The 24,729-nt window shown below is 58.1% G+C and overlaps 1 protein-coding gene across 3 annotated transcripts; it reads left to right on the top strand.

Moving 5' to 3' along the window:
- The first annotated feature begins 1,245 nt into the window (after nt 1-1,245).
- On the top strand, nt 1,246-23,325 carry TTC38 (tetratricopeptide repeat domain 38). Of its 3 annotated transcripts, none has more exons than XM_044227318.1 (14): nt 1,246-1,296; nt 2,254-2,331; nt 4,528-4,609; nt 5,943-6,114; nt 6,941-7,114; nt 9,715-9,790; nt 12,499-12,618; nt 14,834-14,893; nt 15,584-15,622; nt 16,598-16,679; nt 18,240-18,405; nt 19,895-20,054; nt 20,240-20,313; nt 22,229-23,325. In XM_044227318.1, exons 1-14 carry the CDS (start codon nt 1,264-1,266, stop codon nt 22,320-22,322), a joined length of 1,410 nt encoding a protein of 469 aa, XP_044083253.1. In that variant the 5' UTR covers nt 1,246-1,263; the 3' UTR covers nt 22,323-23,325. The 3 variants fall into 3 exon arrangements, with proteins under 3 accessions (XP_044083253.1, XP_044083252.1, XP_044083254.1); XM_044227317.1 differs by lacking the exon at nt 1,246-1,296 and adding an exon at nt 1,729-2,061; XM_044227319.1 differs by lacking the exons at nt 1,246-1,296; nt 2,254-2,331 and adding an exon at nt 4,853-5,077 and having other exon boundaries at nt 4,540-4,609.
- Nucleotides 23,326-24,729: the final 1,404 nt, after the last annotated feature.

Here is a 24,729-nt window from a genome sequence, read left to right as displayed (position 1 = left end):
AATAAATCCTTGCTGTTCAGACACCACCCCCACTCCGCCCTCCTCCGTGGTATTTTGTTTTATCAGTCTGAGCTAAGACAACCGGAAAGGTCAGGGCTGAAAATTCAGATTGGTGTCATAAGAGGCATATAGGGAGGAGGCCCAGATGGAGAAGACAGACAGACTCTGGCTGCTTCCGTACTTAGTGGTGAGGCCGACAGAGACAGGCAGTGGGGTGGGAGGGAAAGCAGGAGGGTGTGGTGTCTTGAAAGCCAAAGGAAGGGGGATTTCATGAAAGGAGCCGCTTGGTCTGCTGGGTCAGAGCAGATGAAGATTGGAAGAGGAGGTGGTAGAGGTGGCCAAGGCAACGACGGGGTTGGAGTAGGAAGGCCTTTACTGTCCTTGACAAGTGCAAGTTCAGTGTTCTGGTGGGGACAACCACATAAAACTCTGGGAAGTTTTGCAGACATGGTAGAACAAGGAAGTCAGATGGTAGGCAGAGGGGAATGGTAGTATTATAAAAGATCTAGATACCAAAAAGAAAAATAACCAGAAAAGATAAAAATAGCGCCCCCACGTGGTACTCACACACAAGTAAGGGGACAGCACTATGGGGGCAGTGCAAGGCCTCAAGGTACCCTTGAAAAGAGAATTTTCAGCACTGCGGGTGGAGGCACCCATTGATCTGAATTCCGTTTTTCCTCCCATCTCTGGTTTCTTTTGCGTTTACATTGGAATCAGTTCCTGAGCAATATATTATTTGCATATTAATCAGCATTACCTAATGGGATCATGTAGCAGATTTTCTTCTAAAGACTCTAGTAGTGAGCGTCATTCAGTTTGATTTAACTCCAAAAAACGACCTCTAGGCATGTGTGCCGGGCAAGGCTTAAGATGGCACTCTGAAGAGCTTGAAAGTGGTAGCTGCCCTAGGGCTCCCCTGCCTCCCAAGGGACTCTACAGTTGAGTCCCCAACAGGGCCCCCAGCAGGGAGGAGTCCTCTGGCAGGGGTGGAGCGCCCTCGGGCCCTGTGGCCCAGGCTAGGTGTCTGATGGGGTGGTAGGCGCTCCCACTGAGGCGTACCCCTTCCAGCCCAAGCCCGGCGCGGCAGACGCGGACCTCCTTAGAGCGCCCCGGGGCGGGGCCGGCGCCTCTGGCCAGTGAGCGAGCAGGGGAGCGCGCCCGCTCCGCCCCGCGGTGTCCGGCCCCGCCCCCCCCATCCCCATAGGCAAGGCTGCGAAGGCGCCTGGACCCTGATACCTGCCCCGCCACCCTCTCCGCACCATGGCGGCTCCCGCTCCCCTGCGTGACTGCCAGGTAAGTGGAGGCAGACCCCGGCCCGGCTCCACGGCCCGGGGATGGCGTGGCGCCCGCGGAGGAGGCGGGATCGACCAGCGTGGGAACCGAGGTCAGCTGGAGAGTCGGTCGTGAGGTCCTGGCGTGCGTCCTGGTTGCAGGAAGGGACCAGAGCACCCTCCCGTGGGACCCCGGCCGCGTGTGTCGGCCCCTCGGAGACCCCGGGACCTAAAAAGCATTAGCCCAGGCATGGCACAGGAGGGACGTCCGCTTGCTTGGGAATCCTGTACACATTTTGCAGAAGAAGGTGGAGTTCAGGGGCCTTACCCCGGCGTTATGCAAGAGGCAATCTGGGCTGGGGGTGGGGACGGGTGGGTACAGGGTATTTCTCTTCCCAGGGGAGTCGCAGGTCTGTGAGGCCCTGGTAGGGGCACCAAAGGCAGCTGTAAAGGTGAACAGGTGTGAGTCGCCTGATGAAGTTGAGAGAGGGGAGGCGAGAGGGGAGGCGTTGTTTTGGTGTTTGGCCGATAGACTTGCGGGCCAGATGGAAATACCACCCTCCCCACTAAGCAGGGTAGCGTTATACCCCTTTCCTGGCCTCCCAGACCTCCCTTCAGTCTTATCAGGGACTTACATGTACTGTGTGCTTGCTCTCTGAGCAGACACTGCACGGGTGCCCCATATATCCTCTAGAACCCCATGTGGGCCAGCCAAAGATCTGATAGAGGACGTCACCAGGAGGCACACAGCTACTTAGAGACCCCCGCACGCTGGAATTTACATGAGGTTCGCCCACCCAGGGCTCAGCTTCGTGTGCTCTGCACTGTCTCTGAAATCGGAGAGTCCGTGCCCTCAAGGCTGGGGTTTCTGGAAACCCAGACCGGGTGACAAGCTTCTGCATTTGGAGACCCTCTGTGCTTGGGTGTGGGGGGTTTCCATTTGGAGGATAAAGGGGTGTTCTCTTCTCGCTGTGTGTAGGCGTGGAAGGATGCGGGGCTCCCACTCTCAACCTCAAGCAACGAGGCCTGCAAGCTGTTCGATGCTACCCTGACCCAGGTATGCTTCCCGAGCAATGCGGTGGTCTCCCCTCTGAAGGCCCACCGTGCGGGTTTGAAAATCACTGAAGGCTTTTAGGGAACATATTTTTCATGTTTAAATGTTCCGGCATCCCCTTTTTTATGCCGGCAAGTAAGCGGCCCTGCGGCAAGTGAGCAGCTGTGCCCCGCGCTCCCATCTAACACGGGGAGCTTCGATTTCTAGCCCAACGCACGTATCGCCCGATGCACTCTCATGCAAAGCTGCTGAATGATGACCACGGCGGGCACCAGACTCGAAGCTTCTACAGCTTAACATCTTTATCAGCACTCTGGTTTTATAAGCAGCGGAGCCCATCAGCCCCGTGGCGACCCAAATCTCCTGGTCAGCTTGGGTACAGTAGGGCGTCCTGGCGACACAAACATGCTTCATAATGCTTTGAATCCCCAGAGCCCACAGCTTGGAAACTGGTGCGTGCTGTTTTCCATTTCATGATGAATTTAGGAGCCAGTGACAGTGAAATTTATGTACTCTGGGGCCTGGAGTTGGAGGCATCTTTGCCGACCCATGGCACAGCTGAGAGGTGGCCCCAGGGGTGGGCAGAGAGCAGTGGGATATTTATGGAGGTGCTGGCCCTCCATGGGCCTCCCCCTGTGTTCTGCGGGGGTTGATGTGGGTCCCCTCCACTGAGGGCCTGGGGCCCTGGACTGGAGCGAATCTTCGACTATATTGCGCTCAGCTTGACTGTTCTGAGCCCGTCCACCGTGTTCCTAGCCATTCCCAACACCAGCGAAGGAGCCTATAATTTTGGAACTGGGAGGGTCTCAGAGGCGGAGTCCAACTACCCTGACAGGTGAGGAAACTGAGGCCCAGGGAGCTGAGCTGGCTCCTGCATTCAGGTAGGGCAGAAGCAGGATGCACTTGGGTCTATATATGCCAATAGAAACCCCCAGACCTGGTGTTTATCATGAGCAATGAGAGAGCATTGCCTACTAAGTCCATCCATATGACATAAGGACCGAAAAAGCTTTTAGAAACCCAAGCAGAAGCAACAGCCGATGAAATGCCGTTAGCTTGCCGCAGGACTCCACTGTGTGCCTGCGAGCTCTGTGCTCTTCCTGCTCCTTTTAGCCTTGGTCGAGCCCTTGATTTGTTACACAGCCCAAGTCCTCAATGTGGCATGGTCTACCCCGACCCCCGCATGGCCTGTGTATATTCCGTCCCATGGGTCAGGATCAGACTGTGCCAGTCTGTGTTAGACTGCCTCCTCTGTGTCTTAGGAAAACATGCTCGGCTAGTTCTGTGAAGATGTAGGTTAGACATTGTAATGTCTAGACATCTAGACAAACGTGATGAGACGCGTCTTAAAATCCAGTGTATTGGAGCGCCTGGGTGGCTCAGTGGGTTAGGCCTCTGCCTTCAGCTCGGGTCATGATCTCAGGGTCCTGGGATCGAGCCCCGCATGGGGCTGTCTGCTCAGCCGGGGGCCTGCTCTGCCCTCTCTCTCTGCCTACCTCTCTGCGTACTTGTGATCTGTCGAATAAATAAATAAATCTTTAAAAAATAAATAAATAAAATCCAGTGTACTATTATGGTTTTAGGATTTTTTTTTAATGAGCATTTTTATTTTATTTATTTTCTCTTGCCTACCGCAGGGCCCAAACTCATGGCCCTGAAATCAACACCTGACCTGAGATCAAAAGTCCTATCCCTCTCCAACGGAACCACGCAGGTGTCCCCCAAAATAAGCATTTTTGGGGGAAAAAAGGATTAGAAACACGTCTACCAATGGGGGTGAGACTGTTTGATCATTGGGCTTTCATGCCTCTTTCTAAATTTTTGTCCTAAATGTTTAATAAAGTTCTTTTTTGGAAGGAATGAATAAAAGTTAGGAAGCTTCCTACTGTGGTACCAGATTTCAAGGCCCATCTTTTGACTAAAGAAGCCACTGCTCTGGGCAGGTCGCCTGTCAGGACGAAGCTTCCTTTAGATGTTTTCCTTCCTGAAAATGGTGACCTGATCGTTTCTAGAAAACGTGCCTTCAGTTCTGGGTGTTTAGTCTTTTCACATGACAACCAACCCAGGTGTGGTCCCTTGGAGTTCAGACTGTAAAGTCCTGAATTCTCTAGAGAGAAGATCCAGACTGAGACACATGCCTTCCTCAACACAAACGAAGGACTCCCTGAGGACAGGTCTGTTCTGTCTTTTCTGTTTCAGTATGTCAAATGGACCAACGACAGAAGTCTTGGTGGCATTGAGGGCTGCCTGTCGAAGCTCAAAGCCGCGGATCCAACCTTCGGTGAGTGATGCCGCCCCTGAGTTGAGCCCCCTCATGTGGGCCCCATGCCTCTCTGGTTCCCTGACTTCGAGACTCAGCTGGCACGGGGATGGCAGGCTGGTGGCAGTGATCGGGCTGGCATTTGCACGGAGGGAGGGCGGGAAGGCGACAGCCACCGTCGGGCTTGGAATAACAGCTGGTTTTGTACAGGTGCCGGGTTCCCCAGAAGGGATCTTCCTAATTTTTTCCCTCCTTGTTGGTCAGTTCTGCATGAAAGATACTGATCCCACTTCTCAGAGGAAGAAAGGGAACCAGAAATGTATCCCAAATGACCCAGCTGGTAGTTGGGTGGCTGGGACCACATAAGGCTTTCTGTATCCCGGACCTGTCTCTGGAGCCTGAGAGGCAGCTATGGCAGCCTTTCGGGACCCTGGTGAGGCCTCAGCCACAGAGACCTCGTGACAGAAGTTGGCATCCCAGATAAGCCACGTGAGTGTTGGTGGTACAGGGGTGAGCAGTAGCTGCCTTCCAGATTAGCCATGTGTGCCGCGGGCGTAGGTGGGTCAGCCCAGTGCATTCTGGAACCTGCTGAGGACAGGGTGCCCAGAATGGGGGCAAAAGGAAGCGGATCCCAGCCTACAGGGGACCAGGAGTCAGGAGTGTGCTCAGGCGCGCTGAGCAGACCTCTGGCCGCAGGATAGAAGCAGGGACCACAGAAGTCATCCTAACACTACCCTGTAGTCGGGTCCTCTGTCTCGGGCCTGGGCCAGTGACCGAGTTCCAGCTGCCAGCAGACACCCTGGCTCTGTCAGGCTGAGGTCTAGGAAGCTCAAGGAGGGCCTAGAGGTCTGCGGACCTGCCGGCAAGGTTGCTGCAAGGGCCGGAGGCAGAGCCTCCCGTCCCCCACTGCACCCCCAAGCTCTCTGTGCATGGGCGTGGCTCAGACCCACTGTGCTCCAGAGACCAGCCCCTGGCACTGGACCATCAGCTGAGCCCTTCCCTGGCGTCTCTGTGCAGGCAGTAGTGAGTGTTGGCAGGGGAGGGAAAGCAGGGCTGGAGGGCCATGGGAGCCTACGGGCAGCGCCTAACCGGTCCACCCAGTGGAGGGGTGAGGGGAGACGCCCCAGACACTGGCACGCACCGCAGCGCCCTTGTTAGCAGACACTGGTCCACAGTGCCACTCAGGGTCCGGCTGAGCTCCGACGGTGGTGGGGGCCCAGCGCGCAGCGCACCGGCCGCCGGCCCGGGCCCTCCTGGGATGGGGGGGTGTTTATTTCACACTCTGGCCAGGCTGGCGGGGGCGGGGCGGGGTGGGGCCGTCGCAGTCACTCGTTGCTCTCCAACCTTTCCCCAGCTATGGGTCACGCCATCGCCAACGGCCTCGTGCTGATCGGCACTGGAAGCTCCGTGCGGCTGGACAGGGAGCTGGATCAGGCCGTGAAGACAATGGTGGAGGTTTCCCAAGCACAGCCGCTGACGCAGCGGGAGCGGCTACACGTGTCTGCGGTGGAGACCTTTGCCAAGGGGTGAGAGCCTCCCTGGCCAGGCGATGCCACGGGCACCCAGTACCCTCGGCAAGGGGGACTTGGGGTGGTCCTCACCCTGCCTCCCGCAGCCCTCTCCCTGTCTGCTGCTGTGCCTGCACCTGACACAGATGAGGGGACGGGTGGCTAGGATTTCCGATCTAGCATTCAAAGCAAAATCCTTAATACATATACATACATAATACATGCTACATACACATCCTCGTGAGTGTCTGCTGTGGCCTTCAATGTTGTCCCCTGCCTCCATTGTCCCCACAGCTGTCCCCCTGTGTGTGGATGTTCTGATCCTGGAGCCCCTCTCCGGGATAGCCAATGCATCTGCTCAGGCAGGGTTGACGCTCTGCCCAGCTAGGTGACCGGAGTGGATGATGGTATGTGGCTTCCAAAGCAGTAAGCAAATTGCGCCTGGCCTTTTCTGCTGGGTCAGTGCCAGTGGCCAGCCCGGCCCGGGGTGGGCTTCCCCCTGCCCTACAGACTTTCTGCAGCTGGTTCACCAGCTTTGGCAACTTGTTAAACCAGTTTTTGGTTGGTTTGAATTCCAGAGTAAAGCTTCCCACTGGTTTTTCAATTTTCTGAGCCACAACCTAACATAGAAACTTTTGTGTGTGAGTGTATATATAGTATGTTCTCTCTCTCTCTCTATCTCCTTCTCTCTCTACCCCACCTCCCTCCCTCTCCCCTCCACTCTTGATATATTATATACATTTCTGTTGAACTGGTGCAGACTGGCAAGAAGCGAGGGCTTCTCTGCCTCCTGTGGATAAACTGTATGTCCAGTGTTGCTGAGAAATCTCTCTTTGTCTCGCAGGAACTTTTCCAGAGCCTGTGAACTATGGGAACAGATCCTCTGGGACCACCCAACAGACATGTTGGCCCTAAAATTTTCCCACGATGCCTATTTTTACCTGGGCTACCAGGAGCAGATGCGAGATTCTGTGGCCCGAATTTACCCCTTCTGGACACCCAGCATCCCCCTGAGCAGGTACGTGCCAGCTGGAAATCACGTCGTTTCTTTCTTCTTCTCCCTCTCTGCCCTGAAAACATGACCCTGCCCTAAAAATACTGAATCTACTGTGGCTCTTCTCCCTGTCCTTGCAAGTGAAAAGGTCTCTCTGTTTGCTGTTCATCCCATGCTATCCTGTGGGTGAGGCAGTACCGTATGTATCAGCCCAGGGTAGTTCTGCCACAGTAACAAATAGCTCCTAGATCTGATTCTCCACAGGCTCATTTCTCGCACGTACTACACACCTGTCACAGGAGGGCTGAGGGCTCTGCAACCTCGTCCTTGTTTCCCTCCTGCATCAGTGACCCAGAGGATCTAGCTGATCACTGAGGGAGAGACGAGGGCACCCCTGAGGGACTCCCAGTGGCAGGGCTCAGAAAGGAAGGGACACACTCTGCCACTTCCAAGTCGTCGGCCGGGGCTGGTCACCCAGCCAGGAGAGGGCAGGATGTGCATCTCTGTTCTGTTCTCAGGAGGAGAGGGAGGCCCTGGTGACCACCACACAGAATGACCCCTATCGTGTCTAATCACAGGATGGGGGTGCCTGGGTGGCTCGGTCGGTGAAGCGGCTGACTTCCGCTCAGGCAGGTCATGGTTCAGGGTCCTGGGATGAAGTCTCGCTTTGGGGTCCCCTGCTTAGCAGGGAGCCTGCTTCTCCTTCTACCCCTCCCCCCTGCTCATGATCTCTCTCTCTCTCTCACTCTCTCAAGTAAATAAATACAAGTTAAAAAAAAAACAAACGCACGATGGTTGTGTCCATCACAGATGGGCTCGTGGATTAGAGAGCTGTGTTCTCAGGGTTCTTCACAGAAACAGAGCAAAGAGGGTATGAATATCTGTAGCCGCATCATTTACACGCACATACACGTATGTATGTGTGAGAGTGTGTGTGTGTGTGTGTGTGTGTGTATGGAGATTGGTTGATTGATTTTAAGGAATTGGCTCATGAAGTTACAGGGATTGGCAAGAGAGTCTGAAATCCACAGTCCGGGCCAGCAGTCTACGGGATCAGGCAGGGTCTCTGTGTTGCAATCTGGAAGAAGAATTCCTTCTGGGGACCTCACTCCTTTCTCTGACGTCTTCAATGGATTGGATGAGGCCCACCCATGCTCTGGAGGGTCATTTGCTTTACCCAGAATCTACAGATTTAAAAGTTAATCACACCTGAAGAAAACCTTCACGAAAGCACCTAGATATTGTCTGGCCGAGCAACTGAGTGCCGTAGCCCTGCCAAGTGGGCCCGTGAGACAACCTCATCACAAGAGCCCAACGGGACTGGGTAAACCAGGAGCGTTCTGTCCATGTGTAAATGTTGCAGGTGAAATGACCCCGATAAACATTTAAAAGAAATATTTAAATATTTAAAGAAATACTTAAATATTTAAGAGAAATACTTGAGTGTTTGAAAGAAATAAATATTTGAAAGAAAAGTCTGAAAGCCAGTGTGCTAGGACGTGGCTTCTGTGAATCACGAGAGCCCAGCTTTGTCTACGTGCACGGCAGTAAGCAGAATGTCTGAGTCACAAATAGGAACTCCATCACTCTATCTAGTTTTCCCGTAATCCCTCCAAACCCCAGGAGAGAATGCTTCTTTCAGCCCAGTACTCTGTGCTGGCGATTATGGCTGAGAAGTCATAGTGCCCATGTATCCCGGGAAGTGTCTTCAGGCCCATGCGGGGCTGGCCCTGGGCCAAGAGGGCGCAGGACAGAAGGGTCCCTGCCTCTAGGAGCTGGGGTCTGGGGAGGAGCTGCCCAGTGAGCGCAGGTCAGGCCAGGGGCTGGGCACTCCTAGAAGCCACCACCAGCCTGTGCTCACTGGTGCTTCCCCGAGAGGCGTCCTGGGCTGTGCCTCTCAGTGCCTCTCAGTGAGTGCCCCCAACCGGACAGGAAGGAAATGGCCCCCGGCATTCTCAGGGGAGACGCTGCCGTTGATGGGGGTAGGGTGTGAATTGCCAAGGGGCCCGCTCTAGAGACAGGGCTTGGGGGTCGGACAATTGTGGTAATGGTGCTCCCCACCGGCCAGAGTATCCAGCGACTTGGGGTGGTGCCCGGCTGGGGAAGGGGAGGGCGGCCCATCTCCCAGGGCTGGCATAACCGTGTCACAAGCCGGGCAGCTTAAAACAACAGACATCCATGCTCTCAGCGTTCTGGAGGCCACAAGGCAGAAATGAAGGCATCAGCAGGGCCATGCTCCCCCTGAGGGCTCCAGGGGAGAACCCCTCCTCACCTCCTCACCTCTCCTTAGCTTGTGGAGGTAGCTGGCAGTCCTTGGCACTCCTTGGCCTGGAGCTGTGCCACCCCAGCATCCTCCTGTGTTCTGTGGTTCCAGCGTGTGTGTGTGTGTGTGTTTGTGTGTCCAAGCCTTCTCTCCTCTCTCTTGTAAGGACACCGGTCATTGGATTTGGGGCCGGCCCTCACGCCGTAGGACTTCATCACCACTGCACCGTCTGAAAACATCCTAATTCCATGTCCGTGTTCATGTTAGGGTCCATGTCCAGATGTCCTTCTGGGGGACACGGTTCAGCCCATACTTAGGGCTAAACAGGCCACTTTTCCTGAAGACTTTGTTTTGTTTTCAGCTACGTGAAAGGCATCTATTCATTTGGATTGATGGAAACCAACTTCTATGACAAGGCAGAGAAGCTGGCCAAAGAGGTGAGAGGGCCCTTGCCAAGGTGCCGACCCCTCAGGGAGGGCCGTCGGGTGGGGCAGAGCACACACGGCCCCCCACCAGCCTCCCTTTCCTCAGAGACACAGAGGAGGACTCGTGGCCACGGCGAGCACAGCCTCCCCTCCCGCGGTCTGCAGTCCGCACTCCGCCTTCCTGGGTGTGATGAGGCCGAGGGGGGCTGTGTTCACCTCGCCCTCGCGGCCCCACAGGAGGCAGCTCCAGGCTCCCCCAGCTCTGTCTGTCTCAGAGCAGAGCTTCAGGGAGATGTCCCGGGACTGCAAATGCAAGCTGCTTCCCCAAGGGCCCTGACCCGGGGGCTGGGCTCCTGCCAGCCAGCCCTTCCCTGAACCTCTGCCCCCTTCCAGAGGGAGGGAACCCAGGTGAAAGTGCAAAGGAGGGTGGGTGTGTGCTGCCCGCCAGCCCGGGTCCGTCCGCCATGCTCTCCTGGTGGGCTGGCTGGTACCCGGGAGTGTGGTGGGCAGCCCTCACCAGGGGCCCAGGAGCAGGCAGCAGGCTGTGGCAGTGGACTTGGGGCTCGGGGTGTCCTCTGTGGCCCTTGGAGTCCCTGTCCTCCAGCCCCTCTCCTCAGGCGAGTGGAAACAGGCCAGGCACAGAGGGGCTGTCACACATACAGGCACTTTATACACAGCTGCTTAACCTGCTCACATCTACCACGAGGCACTGCCTTCCTCACTGTCCCCATGACGGGGTCACGGCTCAGAGAGGGGCCATGGCTGGAGCCTCCTTCACTCCGTGCAGCTCAGGGAGGGCACAGCAGGTGCTCGGCCAGGCCTCCTCACCGGACCGCTGTCCTTCAGGCTGCCTGGACCAGACCCGGCTTCCCACATCCCGCCCAGTGCTCCTCCCCACAGATATCGCCCTAGTTGGCCCCCAGTACCCGTCCCCAGGAGGCCGTGAGGTTCCTGAAATGTGTTCCGGTTATCGAGATGGAGCCCAGACTCGAGCGCAGGGTGATGGCTCCCTGCAAGGCCTCTGGGCTCCCTGGCTGGGGTGAGCAGGCCACACTGTCCAGGGGGGGTCAGCCACAGGAAGGTGCCCTGGAGACCATGGCAGCTGGACCCCCTCCTTCGGTGATGTCCATCTGGGCAGCCAAGGGCTGGCAGGATATTTCCAGAAGCCAGAGGATAGACAAAAGGCACAGGCTTATGCCTCACTGGGGCATAAGGAGGTGGTGGCCTGGGGAGCCCTGCTCTGCTGGCCTCATGCCCCTTTCTCCCGCTGCACCCCCTCCTGCAGGCGGCACACTCTGACCCCAGTGCCAGTACGCCAGAGATCACGGAGCAGGGCCCCACAGTGGCAGTGACCGCCACGCCTCCAGGAGAGCGAGGCGCGCACCCGGCTCCCCTGGCGTCTGGAGAGGCCTCAGGCTGGTGGTGCATGGGGTGTGGGCCTAGCGGCTGCGGCTGCAAGCCAAACCCCAGGGGCAGGGAGAGCAAAGGGCGGAGGGCAGGGGAGCACAGTGCTCAGGAAGTGTGGAGCCCAGGGATAGGCTGAGGCTTCGGGCGGGGGAGGTGGGCAGGGCAGGCCCTGGGGGCAAAGGCTAGGGGGACCTCCTGGGTGGTGCTGAGCCTCTGTGACTCTGACCCAGTGAGGAAACTGGTCTGGTGTCCCTCGCAGAGGGTGGGCCTTAACCTTGGGAGCTGCCCCGCTCCCTACGCTGAGCGCTGAGCGGCAGGCCTTGCGTCCACCCTGCAGGAGGGCAGCACCTCAGAGGGTCCCTTCTCAAGACGTCCCTTTCTTACAGCGTCCGCACGTGGCCTGGGCGGGCCTGTGCAAGCAGCTGGTGGAGCAGAGGCTGGGCTTGCTGGGGGCAACCTGTGGGCCCCACAGCAGGGGGCCAGGCCAGGGACTCTGCCTCTGGGAAAAGCATGGGGCACTGAGGCAGCGGGGCTGGGGGAGGTCGTGATCTGGTGTGTGGTGCAGGAGACCTGGGCTCCTTTGGATGGCCCGCTGCTTCAAGCCTCAGCCTTCTGCTCTGTGCCTGGCACTCGGGAGGTGCCCAGAACACAGAAGCTGAACCCAGGAGGAAAAGAAGAAGACAACCATGGGGTCGGAATCCCACCTTGTGTCCTGCCTGCCTTGCTGGTCACCGTCAAGCTCACTGGTCATGGGAGGGCCTACTGTTCTGAAGAGTAAGAACATCAGAACGAGCCCAGAAGGCCATTCATAGGCGTGTGGTCGTCTGCAAGGGGGAGCCAGGAGCCCGAGTTGGGGGTGGGCCGGTGGGCTCAGCATTCGGACCCTCTGGGGCACTTCACTTCCGCGGTGCTGTTGCTTCTCACCAGGGCGGACAGGCCCAGAGAGGCTGGTTGGCCTTTTGCAGGGGACTCAGCCACGTGCGGGAGGCCGTGGGGCCCTGGGGCCGAGTCCCGGCCTTGGAATGAGCCAGCTCTGGTCCTGCGCCAGTCGGCCAGCCTCCCCGAGCTCGGTCCCTCAGCTTTGAGGGGGGCAGTGATACCCTCACTAGTGACAGCATGCGGACGCTCAGTGGGGCTGGACTTGGGGATCACTGTCGTTCTGAGGCAGAGCCCGGTTCCCACACTTATGCCAGCCCCACGTGTGCCCGTCCAGCGTGGGCCCTTCGTCCCCATGTCACTTGGTGTCTCAGGTCCCTGGGCGGCCTGACAGATCCACGTTCTCTCTAATCGTCTTTCATGCCCTCCCTGTGTAGGCTTTGTCTATCAACCCCACGGACGCGTGGTCGGTGCACACCATTGCCCACATTCACGAGATGAAGGCAGAAATCAAGGACGGAGTAGAGTTTATGCAGTCCTCAGAAGCCCACTGGAAGGTACGATTCTTGTCCACGGGTCCCCTGCCTGGAAAACCCCAGGCAGCCCCTTGAGTTAAACTGAGGCTTTATGGACAACAGTTCCGGGGTGCAGCTTAGGTTAGCTCTGGGAAAACTTGTGTTCTGCTTAGAGGAGTTTCTGTCAAGACACAGTGTCCCCCACCGGGAGCCACATGGCTCCCCGCCAAACCTGCCAGTGTTTTGCAGGTGATTCTAGAATACGTTTTGTGTTGGGGCATTTGGTGTAAAGGCACAGAGCGGAAAACTCCCAGGGCACAAGAGCCTGTCCCCACTGAGAACCTGGAGGGCCCTGAGCTGCCCCTTCTGCCACCACCCACCAGCGGGCTCAGCAGGGACTCCTGGGGCGGGGGTCAGCGCCAGGTAGCTCTCCTTCCTCTGTGTGCATCACGTGTCCCCAGGGTTATCTCTGGCGGTCAGCCTGGCCACCTGTCCAGGTGTTGTCTGCAGCCCTGCCCTCCTCTGTGCCATGGTGGGCTTCCCCAGGTCCCGCTGGCCAAGGCGGGGAGTCTGTGCCTGGCACCGAGAAGCAGGTGCTCAGTGCCTGAGGGAACCAGGAAGAGACCAGGAATCCGGCAGGGAGCAGGCAGGGACTGGCACAGCCCCTCCATCCCTCCAAGCTGCTCCCTGGCCTGGGACTTCCCAGCGGGGAGTGGGAGTGGAGTTAGGCAGAGCAGGTGAACAGGGGTGAGATAACTTTTCAGAACGATGATCCCGGGAGGTTCACACACAGATCTTTCTGAGGATCCACAAACACTGGGGACGGGAGAGGCAGTGGGGCAGCCTGAGCCAGGGCTTGGGGAGGGGGACGGTGGGTGCAGTCTTGCCCTCAGGCTCCCCCAGGCAGGTACTTCTAGCTCTTACAAGAGCAGTGGGTCTGGGGTCGGGGGCGCAACTGTGTGGCCACCCTCCCTGCTAAGGGCCAGGGGCTTGCCTGGGCAGACCCGAGGGAGCCCAGGGAAGGCCTGGCCAGGACCTTCCCCCAGATGTCCCTCCCCCAGATGCTGTGATTTTACAGGTGTTTGAGGTCTGGTTGGACCCTGGGGCAAGAAAGTGACCCTCTGAGCTTTGTTTCCTCCTTGGTACACCTGCTATTGTAACAACTATGAAGCCCTTGGCCCTATATGAGTTCCTATGGGTGTTGGCTCCAGGCATGTGTAAAATGAGGCAGTCCAGGCTGGCTAGTCCCCTGATGTTTGCATCTGTCCCCCGTCGTGGCTTTGGGCAGCCTCTGGCCTGGCATTACAGCCCTGCAGTTGATACTGTGACCTGGCGCTCCCTTTCCTCCCACTCCTGCCCCAGACTAGAGTTCAGACTCTGCCACCCTGGACACCTCACTGAGAGTCCAGCCCAGACTTCTGTGTCCTTAAAGGCCCAGTCAAGTGGGGTGAGCAGTTACCCAGCAGCCCATGAACCACACCATGATGGGGGCACTCTCGGGGATGTGGAAACTCAGAGGAGGCATTCGACCCCATTGGACTTGAGGGGGAAGTGGTCAGGGAAGATTTCCTGGAGGAGGCAAACCCTGAGCTAAGTATGGAAGGATGGTAGGGGTTTGCCAGGTAAAGGGTGGGGAGATGGAGGGTGTCCCAGCCAAGGACCAGATGGAGCACAGCCACTAAGGCCGGCCAGGGTGGAAGGAAGAGGAGACAAAGGCATCTGGATGTCCTCAAGCACAGGTGCGGGGTGGACGTGGGCCAGGGAAGGGGCGTGGCCAGTTTCTTTTCCCAAGAAAGGGAAGGTAGTATCCAGGGAGGGGAGGAAGCATCTGCAGTGGCCTCAGAAGGAAAGGCCGGGCATCCCTGGTGGGGCCAAATGGGTGCCAGTAGTAACTGTCCAGATGTCAACCCCACCCCCCTTATTTGGAGGGGGTCCAGCCTGGGGCCTATTGATCCTCATGGCTTTCTTGGGACTTGGACACCCAGCGGGGCTCTGCACCCATTCGTGCAACGGATTTATCGCCCGTTTTCTCTACTCCGTGCATAAGGAGGGCTTGAGGCCTGCCTGGATGTCGGCCCTGCTCTTCCCACTCCAGCTGTGGGGCCGACATGTCACCAGTCCCGCCGAGCTGGGCCCAGGAGACGTTTCCCGAGCTTAAAGAGTGGGGAGGGGCTCGGCCCCGTCATCAAACCACAGCCAGTAATTTCGGTCCCACGGGCTGTCAGATTCTTCTCAAATTTTCTCGTTCTTTCCCCAGGACTCCGATATGCTTGCTTGTCACAATTATTGGCACTGGGCTCTGTATCTGATTGAGAAGGTAAGATGGGCCGCTCTTATCCTGTCTAGACGTCCAGTGAAATCAGTCTCTTTTTACCTCTTGCTGTATCCCAGGGATAATTTTTTGCGTTTGCACATTTAGATAATGTCTGGTTGTAATGGAGCATTCACGTTTTCAAATAGCTTTTCAGGCTTAAATGACCTTAGTCATTTTTCACTGTCTGGACATGGAAATTATGTGTATTATCTATGGAGACGATCTAGACCGAGAGTCCTCTGCTGCTGGAGTGAATGGCCAACCCCAGCCCCCCAGATTGTACCCGAAGGAGACATGAGAGCCTCCAAAGGGTTTGTCCCAGGGGAAGTGAGGGTCGGGGATAGCACCCTTGATCCCAGGGACTCAGCACCTTCTTGCAGTGGTGCTTACCATAGAGACAATCTAGAAGCTCCCTGGAAGGTGAGGGCCCACTGTGCTCAGGGTCTGGAGGAGAGCAATGGTCCCCACTGAAGGTACTGAAAGGAAAATAGAAGAAAAGACTAGAAGAAGTACATGAGAAAGCTTATAGCGTCGACAAGCGTCTGCTCATTGACCCTCAGACCCTCTAGGCAGCGCATCCCATCCCCTCATGCAGGGTGCTGGTGGCAGGCAGGGGAAGGGACTGTCCAGCCCCTCTCGCGGTGTTACCTCTGACCTTCTCCCATGTTGATCACCTACACTTGATCCTTGCAGGGCGAATACGAGGCCGCCTTGACCATCTACGATAACCACGTAAGTCCACTTCTGCAGCCAACTCGGTGGATGGCAGACGTTGGCCTTTTAGTCTCTAGCGCATAGTTGAGCCCGTCAGCACCGTCTCAGCCAGAAACGCAGCTGGAGAGAGAACTCCTTTCTGGTGCGAGACCTCGGGTTCGTTCTTGCCGAGCGGAGGCGCTGCTGGGACCGGGTGAAGGCGCTCACTGGGTCCCAGCGGGCGCCGGAACAATGACACAGCTAAGGTGGTCTTCCCCGAAATCCCGGAATTTTCTGTAGTCCTTTTACACTGCTTGTCTTTGGTACAACCAATGATCTGCCCGCAGGAATTTTTCTTTTTCTTTCTTTCTTTTTAGTAAAACACACGCAAAATTTGCCCCGAGACCGTTTTTGACCCTAGGGTTCCATGGCACTGAGGCCACTCACCAGCCCCACAGTCCGTCTCTGGAACAGACTGCAGCCCCAGGCCCAGTGAGCACGACTCCCCTGCCCCGTCCTGCAGCCCCCAGGCAGCTTTTAAGAGAAAAGAAGGCTGACTGCAGCTCCTGGGAACCCCCCTGCATGCTTTGTAATAGAAGGTTGTGGGGGGGGGGTCACAAAAATGCTTGGGGCCCAGGCCTCTGACCCCGAGGAAAACCGTCAGCAAAGTGTCAGTTGATTCCTCCCTTTGAGTTCTGTCAGGATTGTGGGGTGATACAGAAGGACGGCTCCCTCCATGCCGCGAGGGACATGATGAATGCAGAACCCGCCAGCGTGGTCTGAGGCCAGGGTCCGGAGGGGACAGGTGCCAGCGCCCGGCCTGTGCCGGGGCTGGGGCCTTGCTTCAGGTCTGGCACCTGGCGCGGCCAGACCCCTGGGCGACGGGCTGGTTCTGGAAGCTGAGGGTGCAGGGTGATGGCGGTGGATGCCGTTGGCTGAGGGCCGGCTCTGTGCAGGCCCCACACGTGGCCCATCCCTGGGGCCCCTTACTTGCCTACCACCCTTGTCCTCCAGGTCTTCCCCAGCTTGAAGGCCAGCGGGGCGATGCTGGACGTGGTGGACAGCTGTTCCATGCTGTACCGGCTGCAGATGGAAGGTAAAGACCTGCGCCCTCCCCTTGGGCTCCTCTGCCCTCTTCCCTCCCACAGAACGAGGGGAAGGAACTCATTACTGAGCCCCTCCAGGTCCTGTCGCAGACCCAAGCGGCTTGCCTTTGTGTGGCCTTGGGTCCCGGCTCTGCAGCCACCTTCCAGCCAGCCCGAAGCCAGTGGGTTCTAGCCTCTGCCCCCCCTTTATCCCAGTGCCATCATCTCTGGGTGCGCAAGCTCAGGGTCCAGGCCGTTCCCGCCGCCTGCCCGCCAGTCCGGCAGAGCACGGGTGCTCTGCGTGCTGCAGGCTCTGCATGCTGCCTCCTTTTCTAGTAGAAGAGGGTGACATTTCCTCAACTCCCTGGGAGTTCAGACAGAGAGGTTTCTCAACACCGTCACCCCAAGCTCTGCAGGCAGCCTGGATAGCTGCGAACACAGCTCTGGTGCTTCTGGCCAACAGCCCAGGTGCCAGATGGTTTCCCCTCTCCCTCAGGCCCAACAGAGCGAAAGCTCTACTCACACTAGGCCCTGGGCTGGCGGGACAGTGTGGGGTTGAGGGCCTGCACAGGGCAAGCTGTTTCCAGGAAAGCCTCCCGGTGGGAGTGAATGTGAGCCATGAGGCCCATGGAGGGTTTTGCTTGGCAGAGGTGGGAAAGGATGTGATGTGCAGAAACCAGCCCACACAGAAACCAGCTGCCTGTTACTGGGCGAGGGGCCAAAGACAGGGTCAGTGTGGGCAAGGACGAGAGGCAGGCGGCTGGAGCCCAGGTACCAGGAAGGCCGGTGAAGAGTCTGGCTTTGATCCGGGTCTGCAGGGAGCCTTCTAGAGCAGGGCTGGGCAGGATTCCCATCTGCCTCGTGGCGCTGAGCTCAGGGAGGCCAAAGCCCACACTTTCTGAAGCCGTCGGGAGCTCTCTGGGGACCCTGAAGCCTCGTGCCCCCGGGCACATGCGGGGACAGAGGCTAGCAGGCACAGTGGAGGGAAGGGAAAGGCCGCTTGCTCCCTCACCGAGCAGAGCAGAGACTCAAGAGAACTGTGTGATTTGCTGCCTGAGAGACAGAGGTCAAGGGCAATGTTTCTACCATAGGGGTCACCCACATCAGAGGTAGGAAGGAGGTAGTAACTCGAGGAGTCAGGAGGGACGCGAGGTGGGGAAAGGGGCCGGGGAGCGCCGAGAAATCCCGACACAAATGTGAGAGAATGTTATTTAACTCTGCCGACTTTTATTAGGTAGCAGGTGCCATGCCAACGGTAATCCCAGGACAAATTTCAAAAATGGTTTTGGGCTTCGTCCAAGGGGCCAGAAACTTCATACCCTTCAGTAGTTTTTTTTTTTCCTTTTTCTATTGCAAGCATCTACTGCATTTACAATTAAACGAAGTTAACATAAACGGGGCCCAAAGGCCTCTGTGTGAGGCCAGAGGCCACCGGCCAGCCCTGTTCCCCTGCCCAGCCTCCCCAGCTGGAACACAAGGGCCTCTGGGGGGCATGGGGGTTCAGGAGGCCCGTGCGTAGGACATGCTCACATGGGACACCAGGCCTGCAGGTTTCTTCCCTTTGCCCTCAGGGGTGTCTGTGGGCGAGCGGTGGCAGGAGGTCCTGCCTATAACCCGGAAGCACAGCCGGGACCACATCCTGCTGTTCAACGACGCACACTTCCTGATGGCATCCCTGGGAGCTCGGGACTCTGGGACCACCCAGGAGCTCCTGACCACCCTGCAGGACGCCAGCAAGTATGCCAAGGGGCCAGGGACCTGCTGGGAGGGCCATGGGGTGCTGGGGGCAGGCTGAGGTCTGCTCCATCCCTGGCCAGACCGGCCCAGGAGGCTGGGGTTGGAGGCCCCACTAGTGAAGGCCACCGTGGGGATGCCCATGGAGGGTGGCTGTCATATGTGTGTCCCACAGGTGTGTGCCCCCACCAGCTATATCACGCAAGGACATGGCTATTCTCCTAGGAGCCAGAGTCGCCTTTCCATCGCCCCGCTGGGGGTAGGAGCCTCCGTGCCATGGGTGCCGCTCCCACAGGGGCTTGGTGAGGCTCTGCAACCAGAAAGCCTTGCTGCATACCTTCTGAGATCCTGGACAAAGTGCTTCTCTGCTCTGAGCCTCAGTCTTCTCATCTGCCAACTGGGGACAGTGCCTGCTAAGGCAGACTGGCCAGAGAGGGAGGTGCGGTGGTGTGGCCACACAGCCCCCTGGCCCGGTTCCTGCCATGGGTGGGAGTTTCCGTCCCAGGAGAGGCCAGGGAAGCAGCCACCCTTCGTCTCCCACCCGGAGGGCCGGAGCTGTGGGAGCCGTGACCCCTGGTGCTGTCCTGGAGCTGGCCACCAACCCAGCCACCTGCCCGTCCCCTCCCCCAAGAGCCGAGCTGCAGGATCCATGGGCCTCTGCTGGGGAGGCAGCTTCAGGCAAGGTGTCCGCAGCTCAGCGGCGGTCATGTCAGCCCGGGAAGGACTGGGGAGCCCACTGGGCACTCCAAGATCTGATTCTTTCTTTTTATTTACTTATTTTTAATTTTTTTTCAAGATCTTATTTATTTATTTGACACACACACACACACACACACACACACAAAGAGCCAGTGAGAGAGAGAACACAAGCAGGGGGAGTGGAAGAGGGAGAAGCAGGCTTCCCACCAAGCAGGGAACCTGATGCAGGGCTCGATCCCAGGACTCTGGGATCATGACCTGAGCCAAAGGCAGATGCTTAGCAACTGAGCCACCAGGCCCCCCTAATTCTTTAAGACAGGCTTGGAGCAGGCTGCTGCCGCCATGCCTACTGTCCCCATGACCCAGCTCACCCCCCACCTGCGGGCCAGCAAAGAGACATGGGCCGTGACAGCCGTGCGCCCCAGCGTGGGGGCCAACTTCAGCACCAGGCTTTATCTGCACGGTGTGCAATCCTGACGGCCCTGTGAGGTTGGCACTGTACCCACTTTACAGATGAGCAAACTGAGGCCAGACGTTGGGGGACCTGCCCGAGGTCCCCCAACAGCACAGTCCAACCCTGTGGAAAGGGTTGTTCAAGCCAGGGTTGAGAACCCTGTTCTCCCCCTTCCCGCCCGCTTCTCCTCTGTCAGCACCCCTGACCCAAGCACCTGCTGTGTCGGGCACAGAGCCAGGAATGCTGGGCTGAGAAAGAGCGGCCCATTCCCTCAGGACACCTGAGTCAGGCAGTGTAAGGTGTCCTGCCAGTAACCGAGGGCACCTCCTTGGCTGGCAGGGCCCCCGGGGAGAACTGCCAGCACCTCCTGGCCCGTGAAGTGGGGCTGCCCCTGTGCCAGGCCCTGGTGGAGGCCGAGAACGGGAACCCCGGACGTGTTCTGGAACTGCTCCTTCCCATCCGCTACCGGATCATCCAGATCGGGGGCAGCAACGCCCAGGTGAGCCCCCAGCCTTGGGCTGCACCGCTGGCCTCTTTCCGGGTCAGCGCCCATGAGCGCTGGTGTCCTCGTCTTTCCCACACCTGGGGAGTTTGTTCCCGAGAACAGGCCTCCCGCGGTGGGATGGGGGCTCCCATCCTTCACCCCATGTCACACCAGCCTAACCTGCCCCAATGACTTCTCAGAGAGACATCTTCAACCAGCTGCTGATCCACGCGGCCTTGAACTGCACATCCGGCGTCCACAAGAACGTGGCTCGGTGAGTTCCTCGCTCACACCCATGCCAGGCTTGGGGACATCTCTGAGCCGAGCTGCCCATCTCACTTGGTCTTCCCAGGGGCTTCCAGCCTGCCGAGACTCCCACCTCCCTCTGCCAGAGACGGTTCCCACCTTTGAGGTTGCAAGGATGTGAGGCTATGGGGTGCTTGGTTTTCCCTGCTTGGTTTTCGACTTGACCACTGGGGTCCACCCACCGCCAGGCCGGCCCTCCTGCCCTTCCTAGCCCTCCGAGCCGAGCCACGCTGAGCTATAGTTACCTAACACGTCCTGCTCCTTCAGGGGCCTGGGCCTTTGCACATGCTGCGCACTCTGCCGGGATGCCCTTTCTCACGGGCTCTGCTGGGTTCCAGGAGGTGGGGGAGGGGCAGGCCAACTCAGGGCCCGGCATGTGGAGCGCACGTCTCCTGGGGGAACACTAGCAACTGTCTCATGTACACACGCACACATCAACTTGCCATGGGTGCGGGCCAGGACACCTTGCTCTGGAGGCTGAGCTGGCCGGGACTCAGGGAGGGAGGGTGCCCTGAAGGAGAGACAGTTGAGAGGCGGCCCGCAAACCAGCAGATCTGATCAGGCGCAGTGGTCAGGCTAGGAGGAGCAGGAGCTGGAGGGTTAGGGGTGTTGGGGCGGGGGCACCTGAAGTAGAAAGCGCGGCAAAGCCCAGCCCTCACCTGCAATCTGGGAGCTCCCACGCCTCAGCTCGCCTTGCCCTGCACGGGGCAGCCCGGTCTCCTCGTAGGTCCCCTGCACCCCACTGGAACATCAATGAGAAAGGGGGCAGGGAGGGGCTGTGGGGTACCTGGTGGGTAGAATAGGGGTCGGGAGACCCAGTGAAGTCGGGGTGACCCTAGGCTGAGCCCTGGAGGTCTGGCAGAAAGGCCCAGGGTTTAAGCTTCGTGAGGCCCATTGTCCCAACAGGTGTTCTCAGCACTAATGAAAGAGCTGTGCGCGCTCTGGGCGCTCTGGAATTGGCTGGGTCGCTGATGCGTCCCACGCGCCCCTCCCTGTTCACCCCTCCATGGCCGTCTGCCACAGCCACAGCCACACACCTTTCTGTAGGGGTCACACTGCTTAGAGTTCCAGGCCCCCGTGTGGGTGCAAGTTGGCATCTCAGGTTGGCAGGGAAGGTGGGGCCCCTTGGACAGGCTGGCTGAGGGCAGGCGTGGGGTGGGGGCATGCCACGGGGGTGGAGGGCCTCCTCCAAGCGGGGCGGTCTGCCTACTGGGGTGTTGGGGGAGAACACGCCATGGCGGCAGCCCAGAGCAGATGCTGGCCACAGAGGAGAACCTGCTGCTGTCGGGGTGACAGGCAGTTCACTCCCCTCCCCTCCAGGGTGGAAACCCTGCGCCCCACCCGTTGCGTCCCCACCCTGAGTGCGGCCCACCTCCTTACCCCCACCCTTCACCCCACAGAAGCACTGTTATTAATCGTTCAGGGTCTTTGCCTTAAAAACTTGTTTACACGTGGGTTTCTCCATACCTGGTCTCCTGCCACGTAACCTTCTGAGTCGGCCTCGGCGTGGCTTCCCGACCACCCTCCGGCCAGGCTCTACCTTCTTGTCTGGCAGGTGGATGGGCCCCCAGCTTCCCAAGGCAGACGAGGCCATGGTCTTGCGCTCACTCAGTTAGGTCTTGGGGCGAGTGTCGACATGTTCTCCGACACCGATGCCCTGACCTGCCTTCTCATCCTTGACCTCCCCCACCCACCTAGTGCCCTGCCAAGACCAGGTCTTCTGCTGTTGGTCTCTGTCCCTCCCCTCCCCTCTGCAGTGATGCTGTCCCCTCTCTTCCCATCTCAGCCCCAGCCCGAGTTGCCTGTCCTCTCTTGGGGCCCAGGGATCACAGGGCCCCCCCACTTCTAGGAGGTTCCATCACAGATCTTGTCCGTTTCCACAGGAACCTTCTGATGGAGCGTGACGCCTTGAAGCCCAACTCACCCCTGACCCAGCGGCTCATCCGAAAGGCCGCTGCCGTCCACCTCCTCCAATGAGCTGGACCTGGGCCCCTCCCCAGCGTCGGATCAGCTGCCCCCTAAACCCTGAGGTTAGAAGCAGCTAGAGTCTGTTAGTTAGGGCTGTTGAGTAATTTGCAGCTTTAAGCAGAAAGCCCTGTAACCAGCAACATTATGGGAAGTAGGGACACAAATCAATTTTAGACATGACTCAGAATCTTGGAACCCTTTGTTCCAAGGGCCAAGGGCCAAGGTGCATGTGCCAGCAGTTAGAGGCAAAGTGGGCAGCGCTGTTGCCACTCGCCTGGCAAACTGTTTTCCCAGGGGACTCTTGCACCGCCTGGGTTGGGGGTGCTGGCTTGGCTGGGGGAAGGGGAGTCCTCCCATGGGGAACACTCTTGCCTCTGAGGCTGCCCCTGGGATAAGCACTCTCCTTTTGTCTTCCCCATCAAATTCTAGATATGTTGTCCCATCTTTGGGGTGAGAGCACCCATGGGGGGAAGTGACTTGCCCAGGCTCACAGCTACCAGAGGCCCTGAGATTCACCTTGGACCCCTCAGCTGTGGCACACCGCCCCCAAAGCAGCACAGGCATGTGGGGTGGCCCTCTCCTATCTCTGGAGAAGTCTGTGGACTTCCCCAGGAGGCTCCGGTGGTGCTAATTAAGGGACCTCGGGTATGTGGCTTCCTTTGCCCACCAGGACTTGAATCACATGGGCGCACATGCACTGAGCGGGCACACTTTCTGGGGGCTGTGGACTAAACTCAGGGTTGTCCTGTCCTGGCAAAAACCAAAGTCCAGGGAGCTTTACTGAGATCTGAGCCAGTTTTCTGTTTCCCCATCTTAACATGGTCCCAGTGACACTTCTGAGCAAGCTGCTGATTTCACTGGAATGTGCTTGTGAGGGGCATTCCCCACCCCTAGATGTTTCTCAGGTTCCTTCAGTGTAGGCTGAGATTAGGTAGGGACTCAGGTAGGGGCAGTGGAGGCCTCCAAACTGATTAGACAAATTTCTGAGATTAAAATAAATTAGTTAATTGGTTCCTTTGCCCGACTGTGCTGGCGGCACCTTTCATCATCTCCCACGTGCCAGGCTGGGTCCTGGGGAGACAAGCTTCTCCTTGAACTTGGGCGTGGGGGCGGGACATTGAGTCCAGAAGATGGGTAGTTACAATAGGATTTCGAGAGAGGTGCTCTCTCCATCCAGGAGCTAGGGACACAGGCCAGAGGGGAGCCTACCCTCCCATCCTGAGCTGTCCCCTCTTGTTACCTGCCCACATTTCATCTGCCCTCCCCTCTCCTGGTTCCAAGGAGGATACAATTTGGCCAGTGAAGCCAGGAGCCCTGATCCCTCCTTGGGGAAGCCCTCCTCGGGGAAGCCCTCCTCGAAGCCACTGTAGGCTGGCGAGGGTGCCCACAGGGCTGTGGGGACCCGGGTCAAGCACCCTCCCGAGCTCCTGTTGCAGTCGCCTTGTGACTGAGTCAGGCAAACAGAGGCCTTTGGACCACTGACAGGGCACGGGCACCCCCAAACCAGTTGCTACCCTCAGGAGGCCCTGCTAAGTGGTGGGAAGCCTGGAGCTCCTGGGCTGGGGGGGCCCAGCAAAGCCAGCGTGCTCAAGGGTGAGCAGGACCCCAGAGAGGCAGCTGGGAGATGACCTACCCCAGTGCCCTCCTTCGAGCCCCTCTTTCCTGGACTTCGCGGTTCCTCGAGTCAGTTAATTCTCCTCTTTCTAAAGCCAGCCTGAAGCTGGTTTTGTGTTTCTTACAACCCAAAGGCTCTTGACAGATACCTGAAGCTGGGTGTGCCTGGGAACACCTTTCTTCTCCAGTTAAGCAGGAACCTGAGCAAAAGACAATGGAATTCATGGGGCGCCCGGGTGGCCATGTGGGTGAGGGTCTAGCTCGGGTCGTGATCTTAGGGTTGTGAGACGGAGCCCTGTGTCAGGCTCTGTGCCCAGTGTGGAGTTTGCTGGAGATTCTCTCCCTCCTGGTCATGCTCATCCTCTCTGTCTCAAATAAATAAATCTTAAAAAAAAAAAAAAAAAAAAAAAAAAAGGCCAAAGGACAATAGAATTCAGAAGGGACCCCATGGACGGAGACTCAGGTGGTGGAGGCGAGGTCTTGGTGGACCCAGCACATCCGAGTGCAGTGGGAAGCCAAAGGCCACAGAGGGCGCCCTTTGATAGAAAAGACATGTTGGAGATGCCAGGACAAGATAAAGGGGATGCAGAGGTCAGGCTGGGCTCTGTCCAAACTGCTAGACACTGCCCCCCCAGCCCCTCTCTCCACCTCCTACCCCTTCAATATCCAACCTCCACTCTCTCAGTTCTTGCCTGGGGTCCGTGGCTGGGCTGCGTGAGGCTGGGGGACATCATATAACCGAGCCCTGCCATGCCTTTTAGGGGCTCACGGTCTCACAGGGAGCTGGAATCAGGAGAAGCGG

Source organism: Neovison vison, chromosome 12 (assembly GCF_020171115.1).
Source record: "Neovison vison isolate M4711 chromosome 12, ASM_NN_V1, whole genome shotgun sequence".
In the NCBI taxonomy this organism is placed as follows: domain Eukaryota; kingdom Metazoa; phylum Chordata; class Mammalia; order Carnivora; family Mustelidae; genus Neogale; species Neogale vison.
This window is presented reverse-complemented; position numbering and strand designations above follow the sequence as displayed.

Bases quoted from the DNA above. Each gene is read 5' to 3' on its own strand.
- TTC38 (XM_044227317.1), top strand. From the start codon at position 1,975: ATGTGGGCCAGCCAAAGATCTGATAGAGGACGTCACCAGGAGGCACAC. The intron at 4,610-5,942 runs GTGAGTGATGCC...ACCTTTCCCCAG, and splicing joins AGCCGCGGATCCAACCTTCG to CTATGGGTCACGCCATCGCC. The intron at 16,680-18,239 runs GTAAAGACCTGC...CTTTGCCCTCAG, and splicing joins GTACCGGCTGCAGATGGAAG to GGGTGTCTGTGGGCGAGCGG.